This window comes from Chiloscyllium punctatum, chromosome 28, assembly GCF_047496795.1.
Source record: "Chiloscyllium punctatum isolate Juve2018m chromosome 28, sChiPun1.3, whole genome shotgun sequence".
Classification (NCBI taxonomy): domain Eukaryota; kingdom Metazoa; phylum Chordata; class Chondrichthyes; order Orectolobiformes; family Hemiscylliidae; genus Chiloscyllium; species Chiloscyllium punctatum.
The window spans coordinates 10,435,066-10,459,954 of record NC_092766.1 but is presented as its reverse complement, the minus strand read 5'-3'; the positions used below and the strand labels follow the sequence as shown (position 1 = coordinate 10,459,954).

The window sequence follows — 24,889 nt, the reverse complement described above, 5'->3', positions numbered from 1 at the left end:
TTCCCACTTATTTCTTCTGCATTAACATTAGTGACAGGGAGAGGCTGAACAGGCTGGGGCTGTTTTCCCTGGAGCGTCGGAGGCTGAGGGGGGGGACCTTATAGAGGTTTATAAAATCATGAGGGGCATGGATAGGGTAAATTGACAAGGTCTTTTCCCTGGGGTGGGGGAGTCCAGAACTAGAGGGGCATAGGTTTAGGGGGAGAGGGGAAAGGGACCTGAGGGGCAACTTTTTCACCCAGAGGGTGGTACGTGTATGGAATGAGCTGCCAGAGGAAGTGGTGGAGGCTGGTACAATGACAAAATTTAAAAGGCATCTGGATGGGGATGTGAATAGGAAGGGCTTTCAGGGATTTGAGCCAAGTGCTGGCAAATGGGACTAGATTAGGTTGGGATATCTGGTCGGCACGGACGGGTTGGACTGAAGGGTCTGTTTCCGTGCTGTACATCTCTATGACCACTCCTCTACAAAAGAAAAGCACTTCATTAGCTGTGAAATGCACAGGAACCTTGTGGAAGCTGGAATGCAGGTTAAGATTGATTCACTAGGAGAATCCCTGGTATGAAGGTATTGATTGATTGGTTGATTAATTTATTGTCACTTGTAGCAAAGTACAGTGAAAAGTTTTGTTTATGAGCAGTATAGGCAGATCATAGTAAGCAAGGATGTACAGAAAAAAAAATTTAGACTGAGACATACCGATAACCTTGCACAGGGCAGACAAGAGAGATCAACGTTTGCAAAATGAGCATTACTTTAGGCTAGAGAGTCCACTCAACAGTCTTATAACAGCCAAGAAGAAGCTGTCCCTGAACCTGCTGGTGCGAGTTTTCAAGCTTCTGTGGTTGTACGAGATCATTACCAGGATGCGATGACTCTTGAGTGACGTTGACAGCCTTTCTGCAGTAGCGAGCCGTGTAAATGGAGCCCGTGGATGGAATGTTAGCTCCCACGGGGGCCTGAGCTGTGCACACCACTCTAGGTAGTTTCTTACGATCCTGGGCACAGCAGTTGCCATACCTGGCCGTTATGCACCTGGACAGTATGCTTTCAATGGTGCATCTGTAGAAGTTGGTGAGGATCCTTACGGACACGCCAAACCTGCCGAGGAAGAAAAGGCGTTGTTGTGCCTTCTTGACTGTCGCATCTACGTGGGAAGTCCGGAACAGGCTGTCGGTTATGCTCACTCCGAGGGACTTGACGCCGTCCACCCTCTCAAACTCAGCTCCGTTGATATAGACAGGGTGTGTTCTCCTCCTTTCTGAGGAAACTCAACGATCAGTTCTTTAGATCTGCTGATATTGAGAGAGAGAGAGGTTGTTCTCATTGCACCCACGTCACCCTCTCTCTCCCTTCTCGTCATCGTTAAATATTCATCCTACTACAATGGTGGCATCAGCGAACTTGTAGATGGCGTTCATTCGGAATTTGGTAACACAGATGTGGGTGTGTAGGGAGGGGGGCTCAGGATGTATCCTGGGTTGGGGGGGGAGCTGTAGTGTTGAGTTCTATCTTGGAAGAAGTGCAGTTACCTCTCTACACTGGTTGCGGTCTGTGGGTCAGAAAGCTTATGATTAACGGCTAAAGACGTTGGGACTCTACTCGTTCAGAAGAAGGAGGTGATCTCACTGAGACATATTGGATACTCAAGGAACTGGGCAAGTTAAATGCTGGGAGGAGTGTCTAGGACCAGAGGGCATAGTCTCGGAATTAAGGGGCACAAACTTCAGACCGAGATGAGGAGAGATTTCTTGTCTCAGAGGGTTGAGATTCTTTGGAGTTCCTTGCAACAGAGAGCTGTGGGGGCAGAGTCCTTGTGCATGTTTAAAGCTGATTTAAGGCCAAAGGGTTACAAGGAAAGTAGACTAAGGAATGTCGGGTCAGACATGATCACATTGAATGATAGCTCGAGCTCAAGGCCTGCTCCTGTTCCTGTTCATACTGATCTTATTGCCCTCGTAGAGCTAATGCTTTGTTCACTCGCAACAGGCGCAGTCCCAGGGCATTGGACCAATGTCTTCCGACGTGGCGATGTCAGATGAGCCGTCAGCTGCCGTCCAAGGCCAGCGGGAAAACGGGAAGGGCCCGAGGAGGAAGAAGCATCAGAACGGTGGGGAGGCTACAGAGAGGCGGCGGGACGCGTCAGAAATCCAGGCCCAAATCGAGAGCCTGACCAGGGCCGGGAGCCAGGCCCTGGCTCAGGAGCGTTGCGGGGAGGCCCTGACCGCCTTCAAGAAGGCCTTCTTGGCTTCGCTGGACATAACAGAGCAGCAGGTGCAGAGGGCCTGTGCTTTCAACCTGGGTGCGGCCTACGTGGCCTCTGGTCGCCTCGCCAAGGGCGTGGACTTCCTGCACCGCTCGCAGCCGGACAAGGGCGGGGAGAGGCAGGGCGACCTGCACTTCAATCTAGGCCTGGCCCACGAGGGGCTGGGAGACTCGCCGGCGGCCATTGAGCACTACCAGCAGGCCCTGGCCCACTACCAGAGCCGGCAGGCCCAGGGCGAGGCGGACACCCACATGAAGCTGGCTGGTTGCCGGGCCCGGGCCGGGGAGCTGGGCCAAGCCGGCCGCTGCTTCCGCAGGGCGGGCCTGGCCTACCAGCAGGCCGGGAGCCCGGACCTGGCCGCCGTGGCCCTCAACGAGGCCGCCTGCCACATGTTGCAGTGCCGGCATTTCACTGCTGGGGAGATCACGGAGGTGCTGAACGAGTGCCGGACCATCTGCACCAACATCCAGAACAAGGCCCTCCTCGGTGAGTGTGCTTTCCAGGGCGTCACTGTTTTAAAGTCCACACACACACACACACAAACACACAACCACACACACACACACACACAACCACACACACACACACACACACACACACACACACAACCACACACACACACACAACCACACACACACACACACACAACCACACACACACACACACAAACACACAACCACACACACACACACACACACACACAGGGACTGAGCCCACTCTATCACACACACACACAACCACACACACACAAACACAACCACACACACACAACCACACACACACAACCACACACACACAACCACACACACACACACACACACACACACACACACACACACACACACAACCACACACACACAACCACACACACACACACACACAACCACACACACACAACCACACACAACCACACACACACACACACACACACACACAGGGACTGAGCCCACTCTATCACACACACACACACAACCACACACACACAACCACAACCACACACACACAACCACACACACACAACCACACACACACACACACACACACACACACCCACACACACACACACACACACACACACACACACACAGGGACTGAGCCCACTCTATCACACACACACACACACACACACACCCACACACACACACACACACACACACAGGGACTGAGCCCACTCTATCACACACACACACAACCACACACACACAACCACACACACACACACACACACCCACACACACACACACACACACACACACACAGGGACTGAGCCCACTCTATCACACACACACACAACCACACACACACAACCACAACCACACACACACAACCACACACACACAACCACACACACACAACCACACACACACACACACACACAACCACACACACACAACCACACACACACAACCACACACACACAACCACACACACACACACACAACCACACACACACAACCACACACACACAACCACACACACACAACCACACACACACAACCACACACACACCACACACACACACACACACACACACACACACACACACACACACACACACACACACACACACACACAACCACACACAGGGACTGAGCCCACTCTATCACACACACACACACACACACAGGGACTGAGCCCACTCTATCACACACACACACACGACCACACACACACAACCACACACACACACACACAACCACACACACACACACACACAACCACACACACACACACACACACACACACACACACACACACACACACAGGGACTGAGCCCACTCTAACACACACACACACAACCACACACACACACACACAACCACACACACACACACACACACACACATACACACAGGGACTGAGCCCACTCTATCACACACACACACAACCACACACACACACACACACAACCACACACACACGCACACAACCACACACACACGCACACAACCACGCACACAACCACACACACACACACACACACACACACACACACACACACACACACACACACACACACACACACACACACGACAACCAGTAGGCCTCAGGAGGTCGAGCAGCAATGGTGGCTCAGTGGTTAGTGCCGCTGCCTCGCAGCACTGGGGACCCAGGTTCGATTCCACCCGCAGGCATGTTTGCATGAAGTTTGCACATTCTCCCCCTGTCCGTGTGAGTTTCCTCCAGATGCTCCCAGTTTCTTCGCAGTCCAAAGATGTGCAGGTTAGGGTGGATTGGCCATGATAAATTGTCCCACAGTGCTCTGAAAAGACCAGTCCCTCCGCGACTCCCTCGTCAGGTCCACACCCCCCACCAACCCAACCTCCACTCCTGGCACCTTCCCCTGCAACCGCAAGAAATGCAAAACTTGCGCCCACACCTCCCCCCCTTACTTCCCTCCAAGGCCCCAAGGGATCCTTCCATATCCGCCACAAATTCACCTGCACCTCCACACACATCATTTATTGCATCCGCTGCACCCGATGTGGCCTCCTCTATATTGGGGAGACAGGCCGCCTACTTGCGGAACGTTTCAGAGAACACCTCTGGGACACCCGGACCAACCAACCCAACCACCCCGTGGCTCAACACTTCAACTCCCCCTCCCACTCCACCAAGGACATGCAGGTCAGACCATCGCCATCGCCAGACCATAGCAACACGACGGTTGGAGGAAGAGCACCTCATCTTCCGCCTGGGAACCCTCCAACCACAAGGGATGAACTCAGATTTCTCCAGTTTCCTCATTTCCCCTCCCCCCACCTTGTCTCAGTCAAATCCCTCGAACTCAGCACCACCTTCCTAACCTGCAATCTTCTTCCTGTCCTCTCCGCCCCCACCTCCACTCCGGCCTATCACCCTCACCTGACCTCCTTCCACCTATCGCATTTCCAACACCCCTCCCCCAAGTCCCTCCTCCCCACCTTTTATCTTAGCCTGCTGGACACACTTTCCTCATTCCTGAAGAAGGGCTGATGCCCGGAACGTCGATTCTCCTGCTCCTCGGATGCTGCCTGACCTGCTGCGCTTTTCCAGCAACACATTTTCAGCTCTGATCTCCAGCATCTGCAGTCCTCACTTTCTCCTCGAACATCTTGGCGAACCTCGCCTGTACCCCCTCCAGTGCTATCACATCCTTCCTGATGTGAGGTGACCAGAATGCAGACAGTACTCCAGCCTGACCCACGCTCTGTACAACTCCGACATTACCTCCTTGCACTTACACTCTACCCCATGACTGGTGAAAGCAAGTGTCCCATATGTCCTCTTATTGCTCTGCTCTGCTGACTTCAGGCATCTGTGAATAATCACCCCAAGATCCCTCTGTTACTCTAAGCTACCCACTGTCCTGCTATTCTCCCATATTGTTCTTCCAAAGTGCATCACCTTGCACTTCTCAGGGTTAAATAGCATCTGCCACTCGTCTGTCGATCTGACCAACCCATTTGTATTTTCCTGTAATCTACAACCATTTTCTTCGCTATGAACCACCCTACCGATCTTGGTTTTTCATTGAATCCCTGCAGTGTGGAAACAGGCCATTTGGCCCAATTAGACCACACCGACCCTCCGAAAAGTAACCCACCCAGACCCATTCCCTTACCCTATTACTCTACATTTACCCCTGACTAATGCACCTAACCTCCATATCCCTGGGCGCTATGGGGCAATTTAGCGTGGCCAATCCACCCTAACCTGCACAGCCCTGGGCATTATGGGACAATTTAGCATGGCCAATCCACCCTAACCTGCACAGCCCTGGGCACTATGGGACAATTTAGCATGGCCAATCCACCCTAACCTGCACATCCCTGGGCACCATGGGACAATTTAGCGTGGCCAATCCACCCTAACCTGCACATCCCTGGGCACTACGGGACAATTTAGCGTGGCCAATCCACCCTGACCTGCACATCTTCAGACTGTGGGAGGGACCCAGAGGAAACCCACGCAGACATGGGGAGAATGTGCAAACTCCACACTGTCACCCGAGATGGGCAGACCGGTGGCAGATGCTACTTACCCCTCATAAGTGCGAGGTGGTGAATAGGATAGTTAAGAGGACATATGGGACTCTTGCTTCCACCAGTCATGGGGTAGAGTGTAAGTGCAAAAAGGTAATGTTGGAGTTGTACAGAGCGTGGGTCAGGCTCCAGCTGTGAGGCAGCAGTGCTAGCCACTGAGCCACCGTGCTGCCATGGTGTCATTTGTAAATTGGCTTAACAAATTGCCCCACATTTCCATCCTTATCATTTGTATATGTGAAAAAATAAGGCTGCCAGTCCTGATCCTTGTGGACAATGGTCTCCAGTCACTCAAACCATCTTCTGCCTCTACCATTCGATGGATTGAATGGCCTACTCTTCTGCATCTGAACGATTCTGATGCCAGGAGAGTACATTGACCATTTGTGATTCGAGGCCGTCTGCTCAATGCTAACTCCGATCCCACAGGGTCGCAGTCCAGCTCCCTTGTGGATGCATTCAGAGATCCGCACCCCGCCCAGCAACACATTTCCAGCGGCTCGCCCCGCTCTGGGTTGACAGTCCAACAGCTGACTTCTACATTGTTGAAACACGCGTTCACTGATTTATCGAACCCAATGTGAGAAGGGAACAGCAGGAGGCCGTTCAGCTCATTGGAGTAATGCTAGTCCTCTGAAAAGAGAATTCTTCAATTCGTGTCATTCTCCCCACCTCACCCCACTCTTTCCCTCACGCAGCCCCTGCAAATCGTTCCAAAGAACAGTACAGCACAGGAACAGGCCCTGTGGCCCTCCAAGCCGAAACATTTTTCCCTTCCCTACTAAAACTGTCTTCACTAACAGGATCCGTATCCCTCTATTCCCTTCCTGTTCGTGAATTTGTCCAGGTCCTTCTGGAATGCTGCTGTTGTCCCTGCTTCCACCACCTCCTCTGGCAGTGCGTTTCAGACACTCACCACCCTTTGTGGGAAAATGCCGCCCCGCACAGCTCTTTTAAACATTGCTCCCCTCCCCACCCTCTGTACCTTAAACCTCTGTAATTGACCCCTCCACCCTGGCGCAAAAATAAACCTCGTACTTTCCACTCTATCCACGTCATTCACGATCTTATCAATTTCTATCTGTCGCCCCTCAACCTTCTGCGCTCCAGTGAAAACGAACCCAGTCTATCCAACCTTTCTTCACCGGTAAAATCCCCCACACTGGGCAACATCCTGGTAAACCTATTCTGCGCCCTCCCCAAAGCATCCCCATCCTTCCTAGGGTGGTGACCAGAATTGGATGCGGTAATCCAAGTTCCCCCTTCGAGTATTTCTCCCATCACCAACCCCCCCCCCCCCCAAACCCCGCCAAACCCCCAAACTTTTAAAAGTTCCTGTAGAATCTTTTTCAGGCAGCACTTCCCAGATCGCAACACCTCGCTGCGTAAGAAACAAATTCCCCTCATCCCTTCCACCCCAGTTGTCTACAATCCATGTCCCCCTCTGGTGATCGATCGCCCTGCCATTGGGGATGGTTTCCTCCCTCATTCCCTCTCTCGAAACCCAGCTCCCCCCCCCACTCCGGCCACCCCTCATGTTGAAGGCCTCGATTCAATCTCCCCTTTAACCTCCTCCGCTCCGAGCAGAACGATCCCGGCTTCTCCCATCTCTACACGTGAACTGAAGTAGGGGAAGGGAACCCAAGACTATAGGCTTAAGTTGAGAGGGGAAAGATTTAAAAGGGGCCTGAGGGGTGACTTTTTCACTCCAAGGGTGACGTGTGTTTGGAACGAGCTGCCACAGGAAGTGGGTAAAAGCAATGACTGCAGATGCTGGAAACCAGATTCTGGATTAGTGGTGCTGGAAGAGCACAGCAGTTCAGGCAGCATCCGAGGAGCAGCGAAATCAACGTTTTTGGCAGAAGCCCTTCATCAGGAATAAAGGCAGAGAGGCTGAAGCGTGGAGAGATAAGCTAGAGGAGCTTACCACAGGAAGTGGTAGAGGCTGATACAATGACAGCATTTAAAAGGCATCTGGATGGGTATATGATTGGGAAGTGCTTAGAGGGATATGGGCCAAGTGCTGGCAAATGGGACTAGATTCATTGAGCATATCTGGTTGGCGTGGACAAGTTGGACCCAAAGGGTCGGTTTCCATGCTGGATGCTGCCTCCTCCAGTGCCTGTCCCTCCACATCATATCTGAGGCCACAGCCTCCTTCCAAAAGTCTACTAGACGTGTCGTGGAGCAGGGAGAAAGTGAGGTCTGCAGATGCTGGAGATCAGAGTCAAGAGGAAAAGCACAGCAGGTCAGGCAGCATCCGAGGACTAGGCCCGAAACTGCATGACCTCTTGTGTCGTGTAGCAGGACAAGGGTTGTGGTTCAAATCCCCCCAAACCCAGCTAGTAGTATTTAACGTCAATAAAATCTAGAACAAAAAAGAAATTTGGTTTAATGAGGACCGTGCAACCATTGACATAGTCACACAGCATGGAAATAGACCCTACAGTCCAACTAGTCCAAGCTGACAAGTTTTCCTCAACTGAACTCGTCCTACTTGCTCGCGTTTGGCCCATATCCCTCTGAACATTTCCTATCCGTGTACCTGCCCAAATATGTTTTAAATGTCATAATTGTACCCACATCTACCACCTCCTCTGGCAGTTCATTCCATCTGGGAACCATTCCCTCCCATGTGAAAAAGTTGCCCCTCAGGTCCCTTTTAAATCCTTCTCCTCTCTTGACAGTCACAAAAACCCATTGGGTTCACTAATAGGGAAGGAAATCTGCCCTGCGAACCTCATCAATTGTGGTTAAAGGCCCCCCCCTTCCCCCCCACGACTGGGAAAGGAAATCTGCCATCCTTTCCTTGGAGCAGGAAAGTGGAGTCGAGGCTGAGGTGAGATCAGCCATGCCCATATTCAATAACGGGGCGGTCTTGAGGGGCTCACTCTACCCCCCTCATCCCAAAGTTATGATCTCCCCTCCGAGTTCAGGCCTAGACGTGACTCCATACCCCACACAGCGACAGCGGATTAGTGGGGGGGGGGGGGGGGGGGGGTTGGGGGGGTCAACTCTTGACCGTCCTCTGAAATGTTCCTGACACTCAGTTCAACTGGGGAGTTGGTTTGGGGAGGGGAGGAGAGGGGAGCAACAATTGCCAGTGATAATAGTTGGCTCTCCACCGCCCAGTCTCTGTTTCCATTTCCCTCCCCACCCCCCCTCCCCACAGGGAAGCTGTACAACGACGTCGGGCTCAGCTACTCACAGCTGAAGATGTTCCTGCAGGCAGCCGAGTGCTTCCAGATGGCCCTCTCCTACTGCCAGCATGGAGGCCTGGATCGACGGAAGGAGGCCGTGGTCCTTCAGAACCTCGGTGCCGTCTACAACACCTTGGGCGACTACAGCAAGGCACTGGGCTTTCACCAGAGCGCCGCGGCTTTGCACGGTAAGGAGAGGGGGCGCGGGGCTTTGGAAGAGGCTGCCGCTTTTGAGGTTGATGGGTGTGTGATGTTGGCGGTCAATAGCGCTGAGGGTGGTGAGTTCAAAACCTGGGGTAAGGTTGTCTGGGAACAGGAAACAAACAGAACTGAGGCATAGGTCAATGATGGTCGGATTGGAAGACGGAACTGACCTGGCCTCCTGTAAATAAGAACTGGAACAGGAGTAGGCCATTCAGCCCTTCAAGAGTGCTCCGCCATTCAACACAATCATGGCCGATCTTACCTCAGCCTCAATTCTACTCTGCCTTCTTTTCATGATGATGTGGGCATCACTGGCTAGGCTAGCATTTGTTGCCCATTCCTAATTGCCCAGAGGGCAGTTAAGAGTCAACCACGTGGCTGTGGGTCTGGAGTCACGTGAAGGCCAGACCCAGGTAAGGATGGTAGTTTCCTTCCCTGAAGGACATTAATGAGCCAAACAATTGACAATGGATTTGTGGTCACTACTTGACCCTTAATCCTGGAGTTTTGTTGAATTTGAATTGCATCGGCTGCCATAATAGGATTCGAGCCTGGGTGTCTGGATTAACAGTGTCGAGAGCGTGGTGCTGGAAAAGAGCAGCAGGTCAGGCAGCATCAACTAGGACAAGGTGAGGACTGCAGATGCTGGAGGTCAGAGTCGAGAGTGTGGTGCTGGAAAAGCACCTCACTTTCTCCTCATTGATGCTGCCTGACCAGCTGCGCTTTCCCAGCACCACGCTCTCGACTCTGATCTCCGCTGTCCTCACTTTCTCCTCTCTGGATTAACAGTCCGGTGGTAATACCACGACGCCATCACCTCCCCATAATGTCTCCTCCTTAAATTCATTCAGTGTTCCTTCATCCACTGCACTCTGGGATTCCACAAATTTACAGTCCTTTAAGAGAAGTAAGTCTTCCTCGTCTCAGTTTTAGAACAAAGGGCAACAGATTTAAAACAAAGATCTTTCACTTCAATTTGCTTACATGAGGAAACATCATCTCTGTCTATTTGTCAATCCCCTTTAGCATCTTATAAGACGATAAGAAACAGGTACTGGGCTGCTCGTCCATTACAGCCTGCTCTGCCAGCCATTAGGATCACGATTGATGTGACATTCCTCGTGTCCACTATGTTTCCCCCATAACCCTTGAAGCCCCTTCTAATACAAACTAACGTCATTGTAGACCCAGAGGGCTGCCCTTTCATTCGAGAGAGTTCATTGGTAATGAGTTTAACCTGAGGTTCACCATACCTCAGGCAAGGGGGTGAGGTTGGGAAGGCCAGAACTGCATGGAGATCTCAACTGGTGTAGGAATGGGAACACCGGCTTCACTCTGCTCTGCAAAGCAGCCGTCCAACCAACTGAACTAACTGGCCCTCCCTTCCACACCTCAATTAGGTCAATGGCGAAGTGATGGCTGTTAATGCAGAGAACGAAAAGTGTGGCGCTGGAAAAGCACAGCAGCTCGGGCGGCATCCAAGGAGCAGGGCAGTCAACATTTCAGGCTTAACCCCTTCATCAGGCTCAAAACTTCTCAGATGCTGCCTGACCCTGCTGCGCTTTTCCAGCACCACGCTGTTCGACTCTGATCGCCAGCACCTGCAGTCCCTCACTTTCTCCTGCCAATGCAGGGACCCGGGTAATATTCTGGGGACCCAGGTTCAAATCCTGCCACAGCAGATGAAATTTGAATTCAATAAAAATTCTGGAATTGAGAGTCCGATGTTGGCCACGAGCCCATTGTCGGAAAAACTCACCCTGCTCGCTAACGTCCTTGAAGGAAGGGTACTGCCATTCCTTCGAAAGCGTGGTGCTGGAAGAGCACAGCAGCTCATGCAGCATCCGAGGAGGAGGAAGATCGACGTTTCGGCCAAAAGCCCTTCATCAGGAACTCCTGATGAAGGGCTTTTGCCCGAATCGTCGATTTTTCCTGCTCCTCAGATGCTGCCTGACCTGCTGCGCTTTTCCAGCACCACGCTCTCGACTCTAATCTCCAGCATCTGCAGTCCTCAGTTTCGTCTCCTGCCATTCCTTGCCTGGTCTGGCCTACACGTGACTCCAGACCCACAGCAATGTGGTTGATGCTTAACTGCCCTCTGAGCAATTAGGGGTCTAGCCAGTGACGACCATATCCCATGACCCATGAATGAGTTTATTTAAAAGTCCCCTTTCATTCTTCTAACTTGTAGCTAAACTGCTCAATCTCTCTTCATGATATGGCGATGGATTTCATCCAGTGAATCTTTTCTGAACTCCCTTCAATGCAATTACGTCCTTCCTCAAGTAAGGTGGTCCAACCTGTGTGCAATACTCTGGATACAGAAACACCAATGCCTTGTACAAACAGTTCCCTACTTTTCTACGCCAAACCTTTGGCAATAATCTTCAAATATAAATTTGGTCCTCTTGTTACCTGCTGTTCCTGTGAGTCTAAAGCAACTTTAGTCACAGAATTGTCAAAGGTCAGAATCCTGAGAGGAAATGTATGAGGGTGATGAATAATACGGAAAGCTGGGATCCTTGTTCTAGCTATACATGAGTAAAATGCTATTGGGTTCACTCCACACAGAGTGACCAGTATCTGGATGGAGTCAGTCACCAGCAAAGACACAAGAGGCAGGTTTCATTGGTGCAGCTGTTTGCATGGCGCGAGACATAGGAGACCATCTTGGTGTGTCCAGTGTTAACAGAAGCCCACATCTCCCCGTAGGTTCACTCGGAAGCCGGAACGCTCAGGGCCAGTGCTTCTGCAACCTGGCCTATGCCTATAGTCAGCTGGGAGACCACGAGGACACAGCAGAGAACTACCTACACGCACTGCAGGCATTCAAAGATACAGGTGAGAAGGCAAAGATCAAGGAAAGCAGAGCGTGGAGATTACAGGAGCAGTATACACTCTGTGAGTGTACAGAATGGGGGGTACAGGAGCAGCACACAGTGTGTGGGGATACAGAATGGGGAGTACAGGAACAGTACACAGTGTGTGGGTGTACAGAATGGGGAGTACAAGAACAGTACACAGTGTGTGGGGATACAGAATGGGGAGTACAAGAACAGTACACAGTGTGTGGGGATACAGAATGGGGAGTACAAGAACAGTACACAGTGTGTGGGGATACAGAATGGGGTGTACAGGAACAGTACACAGTGTGTGGGGATACAGAATGGGGAGTACAGGCACAATGCACAGTATCTGTGGGTATATAGAATGGGGAGTACAGGAGCAGTACACAGTGTGTGGGTGTGTGTGCGTACAGGAACAGTACACAGTGTGTGGGTGTACAGAATGGTGTGTACAGGAACAATACACAGTGTGTGGGGATACACAATGGGGTGTATAGCAACTGTACACAGTGTGTGGGGATACAGAATAGGGTGTACAGGAGCAGTACACAGTGTGTGTCGGGATACAGAATGGGGGGTACAGGAACATGACACAGTGTGTGGGGGAATGCAGAATGGGCAGTACAGGAATGGTGCACAGTGTGTGGGGATACAGAATGGGGGGTACAGTAACATTACACCGTGTGTGGGGATACAGAATGGGGGGTACAGTAACATTACACCGTGTGTGGGGATACAGAATATGGAGTAGAGGAACAGTACACAGTGTGTGTGGGGTTACAGAATGGGGTGTACAGGAACAGTACACAGTGTGTGGGAATACAGAATGGGGAGTACAGGAACAGTACACAGTGTGAATACAGAATGGGGAGTACAGGAACAGTACACAGTGTGAATACAGAATGGGAAGTACAGGAACAGTACACTATGGGGATACAGAATGGGAGGTACAGGAACAGTACACAGTGTGTGGGGATCAGAATGGGGTGTACAGGAGCAGTACACAATGTGTGGGGATACAGAATGGGGAGTACAGGAACAGTACACAGTGTGAATACAGAATGGGGAGTACAGGAACAGTACACAGTGTGTGGGGATACAGAATGGGGAGTACAGGAACAGTACACAGTGTGTGGGGATACAGAATGGGGGGGTACAGGAACAGTACACAGTGTGTGGGGATACAGAATGGGGAGTACAGGAACAGTACACAGTGTGTGGGGATCAGAATGGGGTGTACAGGAGCAGTACACAGTGTGTGGGGTACAGAATGGGGTGTACAGGAGCAGTACACAGTGTGAATACAGAAAGGGGAGTACAGGAACAGTACACTGTGTGTGGGGTACAGAATGGGGGGTACAGGAACAGTACACTGTGGGGATACAGAATGGGGAGTACAGGAACAGTACACAATGTGTGGGGTACAGAATGGGGTGTACAGGAACAGTACACAGTGTGTGTGGGGATACAGAATGGGGTGTACAGGAGCAGTACACAATGTGTGGGGTACAGAATGGGGTGTACAGGAACAGTACACAGTGTGTGTGGCTGTATAGAATGGGGAGTACAGGAACAGTACACAGTGTGTGGGGATACAGAATGGGGAGTACAGGAGCAGTACACAGTGTGTGGGGATCAGAATGGGGAGTACAGGAACAGTACACAGTGTGTGGGGATACAGAATGGGGAGTACAGGAACAGTACACAGTGTGTGGGGATCAGAATGGGGAGTACAGGAACAGTACACAGTGTGTGGGGATACAGAATGGGGAGTACAGGAACAGTACACAGTGTGTGGGGATACAGAATGGGGTGTACAGGAACAGTACACAGTGTGTGGGGATACAGAATGGGGGGTACAGGAACAGTACACAGTGTGTGGGGATACAGAATGGGGAGTACAGGAACAGTACACAGTGTGTGGGTGTACAGAATGGGGAGTACAAGAACAGTACACTGTGGGGATACAGAATGGGGAGTACAGGAACAGTACACAGTGTGTGGGGATACAGAATGGGGTGTACAGGAACAGTACACAGTGTGTGGGGATACAGAATGGGGGGTACAGGAACAGTACACAGTGTGTGGGGATACAGAATGGGGAGTACAGGAACAGTACACAGTGTGTGGGTGTACAGAATGGGGAGTACAGGAACAGTACACAGTGTGTGGGGATACAGAATGGGGGGTACAGGAACAGTACACAGTGTGTGGGGATACAGAATGGGGAGTACAGGAACAGTACACAGTGTGTGGGGATACAGAATGGGGGGGTACAGGAACAGTACACAGTGTGTGGGGATACAGAATGGGGTGTACAGGAACAGTACACAGTGTGTGGGGATACAGAATGGGGTGTACAGGAACAGTACACAGTGTGTGGGGATACAGAATGGGGTGTACAGGAACAGTACACAGTGTGTGGGGATACAGAATGGGGAGTACAGGAACAGTACACAGTGTGTGGGGATACAGAATGGGGAGTACAGGAACAGTACACAGTGTGTGGGGATACAGAATGGGGGGGTACAGGAACAGTACACAGTGTGTGGGGATACAGAATGGGGTGTACAGGAACAGTACACAGTGTGTGGGGATACAGAATGGGGTGTACAGGAACAGTACACAGCGTGTGGGGATACAGAATGGGGAGTACAGGAACAGTACACAGTGTGTGGGGATACAGAATGGGGAGTACAGGAACAGTACACAGTGTGTGGGGATACAGAATGGGGTGTACAGGAACAGTACACTGTGGGATACAGAATGGGGAGTACAGGAACAGTACACAGTGTGTGGGGATACAGAATGGGGTGTACAGGAACAGTACACTGTGGGATACAGAATGGGGAGTACAGGAACAGTACACAGTGTGTGGGGATACAGAATGGGGTGTACAGGAACAGAACGCAGTGTGTGGGGATACAGAATGGGGAGTACAGGAACAGTACACTGTGTGTGGGTATACAGAATGGGGTGTACAGGAACAGTACACAGTGTGTGGGGATACAGAATGTGGAGTACAGGAACAGAACGCAGTGTGAATACAGAATGGGGGGTACAGGAACAGTACACAGTGTGTGGGGATACAGAATGGGGTGTACAGGAACAGTACACAGTGTGTTGGGGATACAGAATGGGGAGTACAGGAGCAGTACACAGTGTGTGGGGATACAGAATGGGGAGTACAGGAGCAGTACACAGTGTGTGGGGATACAGAATGGGGAGTACAGGAACAGTACACAGTGTGTGGGGATACAGAATGGGGGGGTACAGGAACAGTACACAGTGTGTGGGGATACAGAATGGGGTGTACAGGAACAGTACACAGTGTGTGGGGATACAGAATGGGGGGTACAGGAACAGTACACAGTGTGTGGGGATACAGAATGGGGAGTACAGGAACAGTACACAGTGTGTGGGGATACAGAATGGGGGGTACAGGAACAGTACACAGTGTGTGGGGATACAGAATGGGGTGTACAGGAACAGTACACTGTGGGGATACAGAATGGGGAGTACAGGAACAGTACACAGTGTGAATACAGAATGGGGTGTACAGGAACAGTACACAGTGTGTGGGGATACAGAATGGGGGGGTACAGGAACAGTACACAGTGTGTGGGGATACAGAATGGGGAGTACAGGAACAGTACACAGTGTGTGGGGATACAGAATGGGGAGTACAGGAACAGTACACTGTGTGTGGGGATACAGAATGGGGAGTACAGGAACAGTACACAGTGTGTGGAGATACAGAATGGGGAGTACAGGAACAGTACACAGTGTGTGGGGATACAGAATGGGGTGTACAGGAACAGTACACAGTGTGTGGGGATACAGAATGGGGTGTACAGGAACAGTACACAGTGTGTGGGGATACAGAATGGGGTGTACAGGAACAGTACACTGTGGGGATACAGAATGGGGAGTACAGGAACAGTACACAGTGTGAATACAGAATGGGGTGTACAGGAACAGTACACAGTGTGTGGGGATACAGAATGGGGGGGTACAGGAACAGTACACAGTGTGTGGGGATACAGAATGGGGAGTACAGGAACAGTACACAGTGTGTGGGGATACAGAATGGGGAGTACAGGAACAGTACACAGTGTGTGGGGATACAGAATGGGGAGTACAGGAACAGTACACAGTGTGTGGGGATACAGAATGGGGTGTACAGGAACAGTACACAGTGTGTGGTGATACAGAATGGGGTGTACAGGTACAGTACACAGTGTGTGGGGATACAGAATGGGGAGTACAGGAACAGTACACTGTGTGTGGGGTTACAGAATGGGGAGTACAGGAACAGTACACAGTGTGTGGGGATACAGAATGGGGAGTACAGGAACAGTACACAGTGTGTGGGGATACAGAATGGGGAGTACAGGAACAGTACACAGTGTGTGGGGATCAGAATGGGGTGTACAGGAACAGTACACTGTGGGGATACAGAATGGGGTGTACAGGAACAGTACACTGTGGGGATACAGAATGGGGAGTACAGGAACAGTACACTGAGTGTGGGGATCAGAATGGGGTGTACAGGAACAGTACACTGTGGGGATACAGAATGGGGAGTACAGGAACAGTACACTGAGTGTGGGGATCAGAATGGGGTGTACAGGAACAGTACACCGTGGGGATACAGAATGGGGAGTACAGGAACAGTACACTGTGGGGATACAGAATGGGGTGTACAGGAACAGTACACTGTGGGGATACAGAATGGGGTGTACAGGAACAGTACACTGTGTGTGGAGATACAGAATAGGGAGTACAGGAACAGTACACAGTGTGAATACAGAATGGGGAGTACAGGAACAGTACACTGTGGGGATTCAGAATGGGGTGTACAGGAACAGTACACTGTGTGTGGAGATACAGAATAGGGAGTACAGGAACAGTACACAGTGTGAATACAGAATGGGGAGTACAGGAACAGTACACTGTGGGGATACAGAATGGGGAGTACAGGAACAGTACACAGTGTGTGCGGATACAGAATGGGGTGTACAGGAACAGTACACAGTGTGTGGAGATACAGAATGGGGTGTACAGGAACAGTACACAGTGTGTGGAGATACAGAATGGGGTGTACAGGAACAGTACACAGTGTGTGGAGATACAGAATGGGGAGTACAGGAACAGTACACAGTGTGTGGGGATACAGAATGGGGGTGTACAGGAACAGTACACAGTGTGTGGGGATACAGAATGGGGTGTACAGGAACAGTACACAGTGTGTGGGGATACAGAATGGGGGGTACAGGAACAGTACACAGTGTGTGGGGATACAGAATGGGGAGTACAGGAACAGTACACAGTGTGTGGGGATACAGAATGGGGTGTACAGGAACAGTACACAGTGTGTGGGGATACAGAATGGGGTGTACAGGAACAGTACACTGTGGGGATACAGAATGGGGAGTACAGGAACAGTACACAGTGTGAATACAGAATGGGGTGTACAGGAACAGTACACAGTGTGTGGGGATACAGAATGGGGGGGTACAGGAAGAGTACACAGTGTGTGGGGATACAGAATGGGGAGTACAGGAACAGTACACAGTGTGTGGGGATACAGAATGGGGAGTACAGGAACAGTACACTGTGTGTGGGGATACAGAATGGGGAGTACAGGAACAGTACACAGTGTGTGGAGATACAGAATGGGGAGTACAGGAACAGTACACAGTGTGTGGGGATACAGAATGGGGTGTACAGGAACAGTACACAGTGTGTGGGGATACAGAATGGGGTGTACAGGAACAGTACACAGTGTGTGGGGATACAGAATGGGGAGTACAGGAACAGTACACAGTGTGTGGGGATACAGAATGGGGAGTACAGGAACAGTACACAGTGTGTGGGGATACAGAATGGGGAGTACAGGAACAGTACACAGTGTGTGGGGATACAGAATGGGGAGTACAGGAACAGTACACAGTGTGTGGGGATACAGAATGGGGGGTACAGGAACAGTACACTGTGTGTGGGGTTACAGAATGGGGAGTACAGGAACAGTACACAGTGTGTGGGGATACAGAATGGGGAGTACAGGAACAGTACACAGTGTGTGGGGATACAGAATGGGGAGTACAGGAACAGTACACAGTGTGTGGGGATCAGAATGGGGTGTACAGGAACAGTACACTGTGGGGATACAGAATGGGGAGTACAGGAACAGTACACTGAGTGTGGGGATCAGAATGGGGTGTACAGGAACAGTACACTGTGGGGATACAGAATGGGGAGTACAGGAACAGTACAATGAGTGTGGGGATCAGAATGGGGTGTACAGGAACAGTACACTGTGGGGATACAGAATGGGGAGTACAGGAACAGTCCACTGTGGGGATACAGAATGGGGTGTACAGGAACAGTACACTGTGGGGATACAGAATGGGGTGTACAGGAACAGTACACTGTGTGTGGAGATACAGAATAGGGAGGACAGGAACAGTACACAGTGTGAATACAGAATGGGGAGTACAGGAACAGTACACTGTGGGGATACAGAATGGGGTGTACAGGAACAGTACACTGTGTGTGGAGATACAGAATAGGGAGTACAGGAACAGTACACAGTGTGAATACAGAATGGGGAGTACAGGAACAGTACACTGTGGGGATACAGAATGGGGAGTACAGGAACAGTACACAGTGTGTGCGGATACAGAATGGGGGGTACAGGAACAGTACACAGTGTGTGGGGATACAGAATGGGGAGTACAGGAACAGTACACAGTGTGTGGAGATACAGAATGGGGTGTACAGGAACAGTACACTGTGGGATACAGAATGGGGAGTACAGGAACAGTACACAGTGTGTGGGGATACAGAATGGGGTGTACAGGAACAGTACACAGTGTGTGGGGATCAGAATGAGGTGTACAGGAACAGTACACTGTGGGATACAGAATGGGGTGTACAGGAACAGTACACTGTGGGATACAGAATGGGTAGTGCAGGTACAGTACACAGTGTGTGGGGATACAGAATGGGGTGTACAGGAACAGTACACAGTGTGTGGGGATACAGAATGGTGAGTTACAGACTGGCATTCCCCGCCACTGCCCCACAACATCACCTTAGAGGTCCGGTATGTATTTCCTGAAGAAGAATGGTAGCTGTACCTACAGTGAAAAGGTGTTGCAGACAGTTATTAGATTCTCTACAGTATAGAAACAGGTCCTTCGGCCCAACCAGTCCACACCGACCCTCTGAACAGTAACCCACCCAGACCCATTTCCCTCTGAGTAATGCACCTAACAGTATGGGCAATTTAGCAGGGCTAAATAACCTGACCTGCACATCTTTGGACTGTGGGAGGACACCAGAGCACCTGGAGAAAACCCATGCAGAACCCGGGAGAATGTGCAGACTCCACGCAGACAGTAGCCCAAGGCTGGAATCGAACCTGGGACTGTGATGTAGCAATGCTAACCACTGAGCCACCGTACCACCCCTTGTTTAAGCCTGCAGTGCAAATGATGACACCGACAGCAGGGTTAATGTCAGAGTTACAGAGCAATGGTTGGCTTATGAGGAGAGACTGAGTTGACTGGGATTCTATTCATTGGAATTCAAAAGAATGAGGGGAGATTTTACCAAAACACTCAAAATTATGAAGCAAGTAGATAAGATAGAAGGAGAGAGGATGTTTTCACTGGCAGGTGAAACTCGGACAAGAGGGCATAGCCTCAAAATTAGAGGGGGCAGATTTCGGACTGAATTGAGAAGGAAGTTCTTCACCCCAGAGGGTTGTGAATCGATGGAATTCATTGCCCAGTGAAATATTTGACGCCACTGCAGTAAACGTTTTTAAAGCTAAGGTAGGTTTTTTATTTGAACAATAACGGAATTAAGGGTTCTGGTGAGGGGGGCAGGTCATTGGAGCTGAGGCCACAGAAAGATCAGCCATGACCTTATTGAATGGCAGGGCAGGTTCGATGTGTTCTGATGGTCCGTGAAGAGTGCTGTTGACTGGTTGTAAATCTCTCAGCATTCCTGCAAGAGCAGTCCCAGTCTTCTCCTGCAGGGGTCAGGATTCTCTCCTGGGGTGAGGGAACCTCCTGCCTGGCGCCCCTTTGACCGTATGGACTCTCTGCCCTTTCCTTCACTCACTCATGGCATGTGGGCATCACTGACTGGCCAGCATTAATTGCCCGCTTCCAATTGCCCCTTGAGGTGGTTGGCAGTGTGAGCTGTCCTTTTGAACCGCCACAGTCCCCCAGGTGGTTCAGGGGCACCCAACAGTGCCATCAGGGAGGGAGTTCCAGTGTTGCCACACTGAAGGAACACCCGATGTACTTCCAAGTCGGTGCAGTGAGTGGTTGGGAGGGGAACTCTCGGGGGGTGCTGTCCCCCCCATATCTGCTGCCGTTGTCTTTCAAAGGGGTGGAGATCATGGGCTTGGAAGGTGCTGTCGAAGGAGCCTCGTAGTCCTGTAGATGATTCACACTGCTGCGACTGAGCATCGGGAGGCGGGGGGGAGGTGGAGGCTTGATCATGTGGTTCGATCAAGTTACCTGCTTTACCCCGGACAGTGTCGAGCTTCTCGAGTGTTGTCAGAGTATTCCATCACACTCCTTGTCAGTGGTGGGTGGGCTTTAGGGGGGGAGTCGGGAGCCCCTGTTCAAGGGGGTGTGACAAAGGAGACTTTCAGATGACAGACAGAGGAGGCCAAGATGCAAGGCCCAGATGGATTGGTCCAAAGTTGTCACAGAGACATAGAGATGTCCAGCACAGAAACAGACCCTTTGGTCCAATTCATCTATGCTGACTAGATATCCTAACCTACTGTAATCTAGTCCCATTTGCCAGCATTTGGCCCATTTCCCTCCAAACCCTTCCTATTCATATCCCTATCCAGAAGCCTTTTAACTGTTGTAATTGTACCAGCCTCCAGCACTTTTTCTGGCAGCTCATTACATACACGCTCTGCGTGAAAACGTAACCTCTTTGGTCCCTTCTAAATCTTGCCCCCTCACCTTAAACCTATGTCGTCTAGTTTTCGATTCCCCTACCCCGGGGAAAAGACCTTGTCTATTTATCCTATCCATGCCCCTCATGATTTTATAAACCTCGATAAGGTCACCCTTCAGTCTCTGATGCTCCAGGAAAAACAGCCCCAGCCTATTCAGCCTCTCTCTGTAGCTCAAACCTTCGACCCTGGCAACATCCTTGTAAATCTTTTCTGATCCATTCCAAGTTTCACAGCATCCTTCCGATAGAAGGGAGACGAGTTGCACACAGTATTTCAACAGTGGCCTAACCAATGTCCTCTACAACCACAACATGACCTCCCAACTCCTATACTCAGTGCTCTGTCCAATAAAGGAAAGCATACCAAATCCCTTCTTCACTATCCTATCTACCTGTGACTTCACTTTCAAGGAGCTATGAACCTGCACTCCAAGGTCTCTTTGTTCAGCAACACTCCCCAGGACCTTACCATTAAGTGTATAAGTCCTGCTAAGATTTGCTTTTCCAAAACGCAGCACCTCGCATTTATCTGAATTAAACTCCATCTGCCACCCCTCAGCCCATTGGCCCATCTGGTCATGATCCCGTTGTACCCAGAGGTAACCTTTTTCACTGTCCACTACATCTCCAATTTTGGTGTCATCTGCAAGCTTGCTAACCACACTTCCTATGTTCACATCCAAATTATTTATATAAATGATGAAAAGCAGTGCACCCAGCACCGATCCTTGTGGCACTCCATTGGTCACAGGCCTCCAGTCTGAAAAACAACCCTCCACCACCACCTTCTGTCTTCTCCCTTTGAGCCAGTTCTGTATCCAAATGGCTAGTTCTCCCTGTATTCCATGAGATCTAACCTTGCTAACCAGTCTCCCATGGGGAACCTTGTCGGACGCCTTACTGAAGTCCATATAGATCACATCTACCACTCTGCCCTCATCAATCCTCTTTGAGTTTTTTTTTGAAGAAGTAACAATCAAGTTGGTGAGACACCTTTTCCCACGCACAAAGCCATGTTGACTATCCCCGATCATATGTGAAACTCGAACATATGGAGAAAAAACTGAGGTCAGGGATGAGTTGGATTTGACATTAGGCATAGAAAGTAGAAGGAGAAGTTGGCCTTTCAGCCCTTCAAGCCTGCCCTGCCATTATATATGAGCATGTCTGATCACCCAAACCAGTGACCTCTTCCCACTTTCTCCCCATAAACTTTGATTCATAGAGCCCTCAGAACTGTGCCCGTAGCTCCTTGAAAACATTCCATCAATCGCTCTCTTCGGGGGGAGAGAAATCGACACTGGGGAATTCCACTCCAACTCCTTCAGGAACCTACCTTTGCTACGGTGTTCCAACCAGAAGGCAGTCCAAGAGAGCACCAAATTGCTGTCCAGAAGCCTTTGCATGGCCAATCCACCCTAACCTGCACATCCCTGAACACTACGGGACAATTTAGCATGGCCAATCCATCCTAACCTGCACATCACTGGGCACTATGGGACAATTTAGCATGGCCAATCCACCCTAACCTGCACATCACTAGGCACTATGGGACAATTTAGCATGGCCAACCCACCCTAACCTGCACATCCCTGGGGCACTATGGGACAATTTAGCATGGCCAACCCACCCTAACCTGCACATCCCTGGGGCACTATGGGACAATTTAGCATGGCCAACCCACCCTAACCTGCACATCCCTGGGGCACTATGGCACAATTTAGCATGGCCAATCCATCCTAACCTGCACATCCCTGGGCACTATGGGACAATTTAGCATGGCCAACCCACCCTAACCTGCACATCCCTGGGGCACAATGGGACAATTTAGCATGGCCAACCCACCCTAACCTGCACATCCCTGGGGCACTATGGGACAATTTAGCATGGCCAATCCACCCTAACCTGCACATCACTGGGCACTATGGGACAATTTAGCATGGCCAATCCACCCTAACCTGCACATCACAAGGCACTATGGGACAATTTAGCATGGCCAACCCACCCTAACCTGCACATCCCTGGGGCACTATGGGACAATTTAGCATGGCCAACCCACCCTAACCTGCACATCCCTGGGGCACTATGGGACAATTTAGCATGGCCAACCCACCCTAACCTGCACATCCCTGGGGCACTATGGCACAATTTAGCATGGCCAATCCATCCTAACCTGCACATCCCTGGGCACTATGGGACAATTTAGCATGGCCAACCCACCCTAACCTGCACATCCCTGGGGCACTATGGGACAATTTAGCATGGCCAACCCACCCTAACCTGCACATCCCTGGGGCACTATGGGACAATTTAGCATGGCCAATCCACCCTAACCTGCACTTCACTAGGCACTATGGGACAATTTAGCATGGCCAATCCACCCTAACCTGCACATCCCTGGGCACTATGGGACAATTTAGCATGGCCAATCCACCCTAACCTACACATCCCTGGACACTATGGGACACCTTAGCATGGCCAAAGGGCTATCACAAGCACAATGGGCCTAATGACCTATTCCTCAGCTATTGGGTACAGAGCAGAGGGTGTCAAGGGGACATAACAGACTCGGGAAGCTTCCAGGCTCAGGGCTTACGGTCTCCCAGAATTTATCCTAACCCATCTCCCGTTTTGTTTTCCCGAGCGCAGGTGATTTCCACGGACAGTGGCAAGCTTGTGAAGGTCTCGGAGCTGCCAAGTTTCGCCTGGGAGATCCCGAGAAAGCCATTCTTTACTACAAGCAGGCCCTAGCTGCTCTGGGGAAATCCCAGGTACGTCTGTTTATTCACTCAGTGGCTGCGGGTGTCGGGGGGCCAGACCTGTATCTATCAGCCCTTGCAAAGGTTACATTTAGGTTTAGGCTTCATTGTCACGTGCCCAAGAACTAAAGTACAGGAGGGCAGCGAAAAGTCTTCTATGTCCCCACACACGGCGCCACCTTAGGTACAAGTACCTCGGTAGAAAAACTTAACAACAAGGCAGAGGTAAATAAGTAGCAAAGTTAAAAGCTAAAGATTACAGTCTTAGAATCCCTCAGTGTGGAAATAGGCCCTTCAGCCCAACCAAGTCCACACCAACCCTCCAAAGAGTGTCCCACCCAAACTCATTCCCCATTATTCTACATTTACCCCTGTCTAATACACAATGGGGCAATTTATCACGGCCAATCCACCCTAACCTGCACATCCCTGGGCACTATGGGACAATTTAGCATGGCCAATCCACCCTAACCCGCACATCCCTGGGCACTATGGGACAATTTAGCACGGCCAATCCACCCTAACCCGCACATCCCTGGGCACTATGGGACAATTTAGCATGGCCAATCCACCCTAACCTGCACATCCCTG

The 24,889-nt window shown here is 50.9% G+C and overlaps 1 protein-coding gene across 4 annotated transcripts in view; it reads left to right on the top strand.

Annotated features, from left to right (window-relative positions):
* Positions 1–24,889, top strand: part of LOC140453991 (uncharacterized) — a 65,177-nt gene that overhangs the window by 5,432 nt on the left and 34,856 nt on the right. For all 4 annotated transcript variants that reach the window (XR_011952533.1, XR_011952534.1, XM_072548902.1 and 1 more), the window contains exons 2-5: positions 1,991–2,753; positions 9,465–9,680; positions 12,409–12,537; positions 24,189–24,310. Coding sequence is in view for 2 of the 4 variants with exons in the window: in XM_072548902.1 (XP_072405003.1) it covers positions 2,015–2,753; positions 9,465–9,680; positions 12,409–12,537; positions 24,189–24,310 (1,206 nt within the window). In the remaining 2 variants the exon portion in view is untranslated. The remainder of the gene's footprint in view (positions 1–1,990; positions 2,754–9,464; positions 9,681–12,408; positions 12,538–24,188; positions 24,311–24,889) is intronic.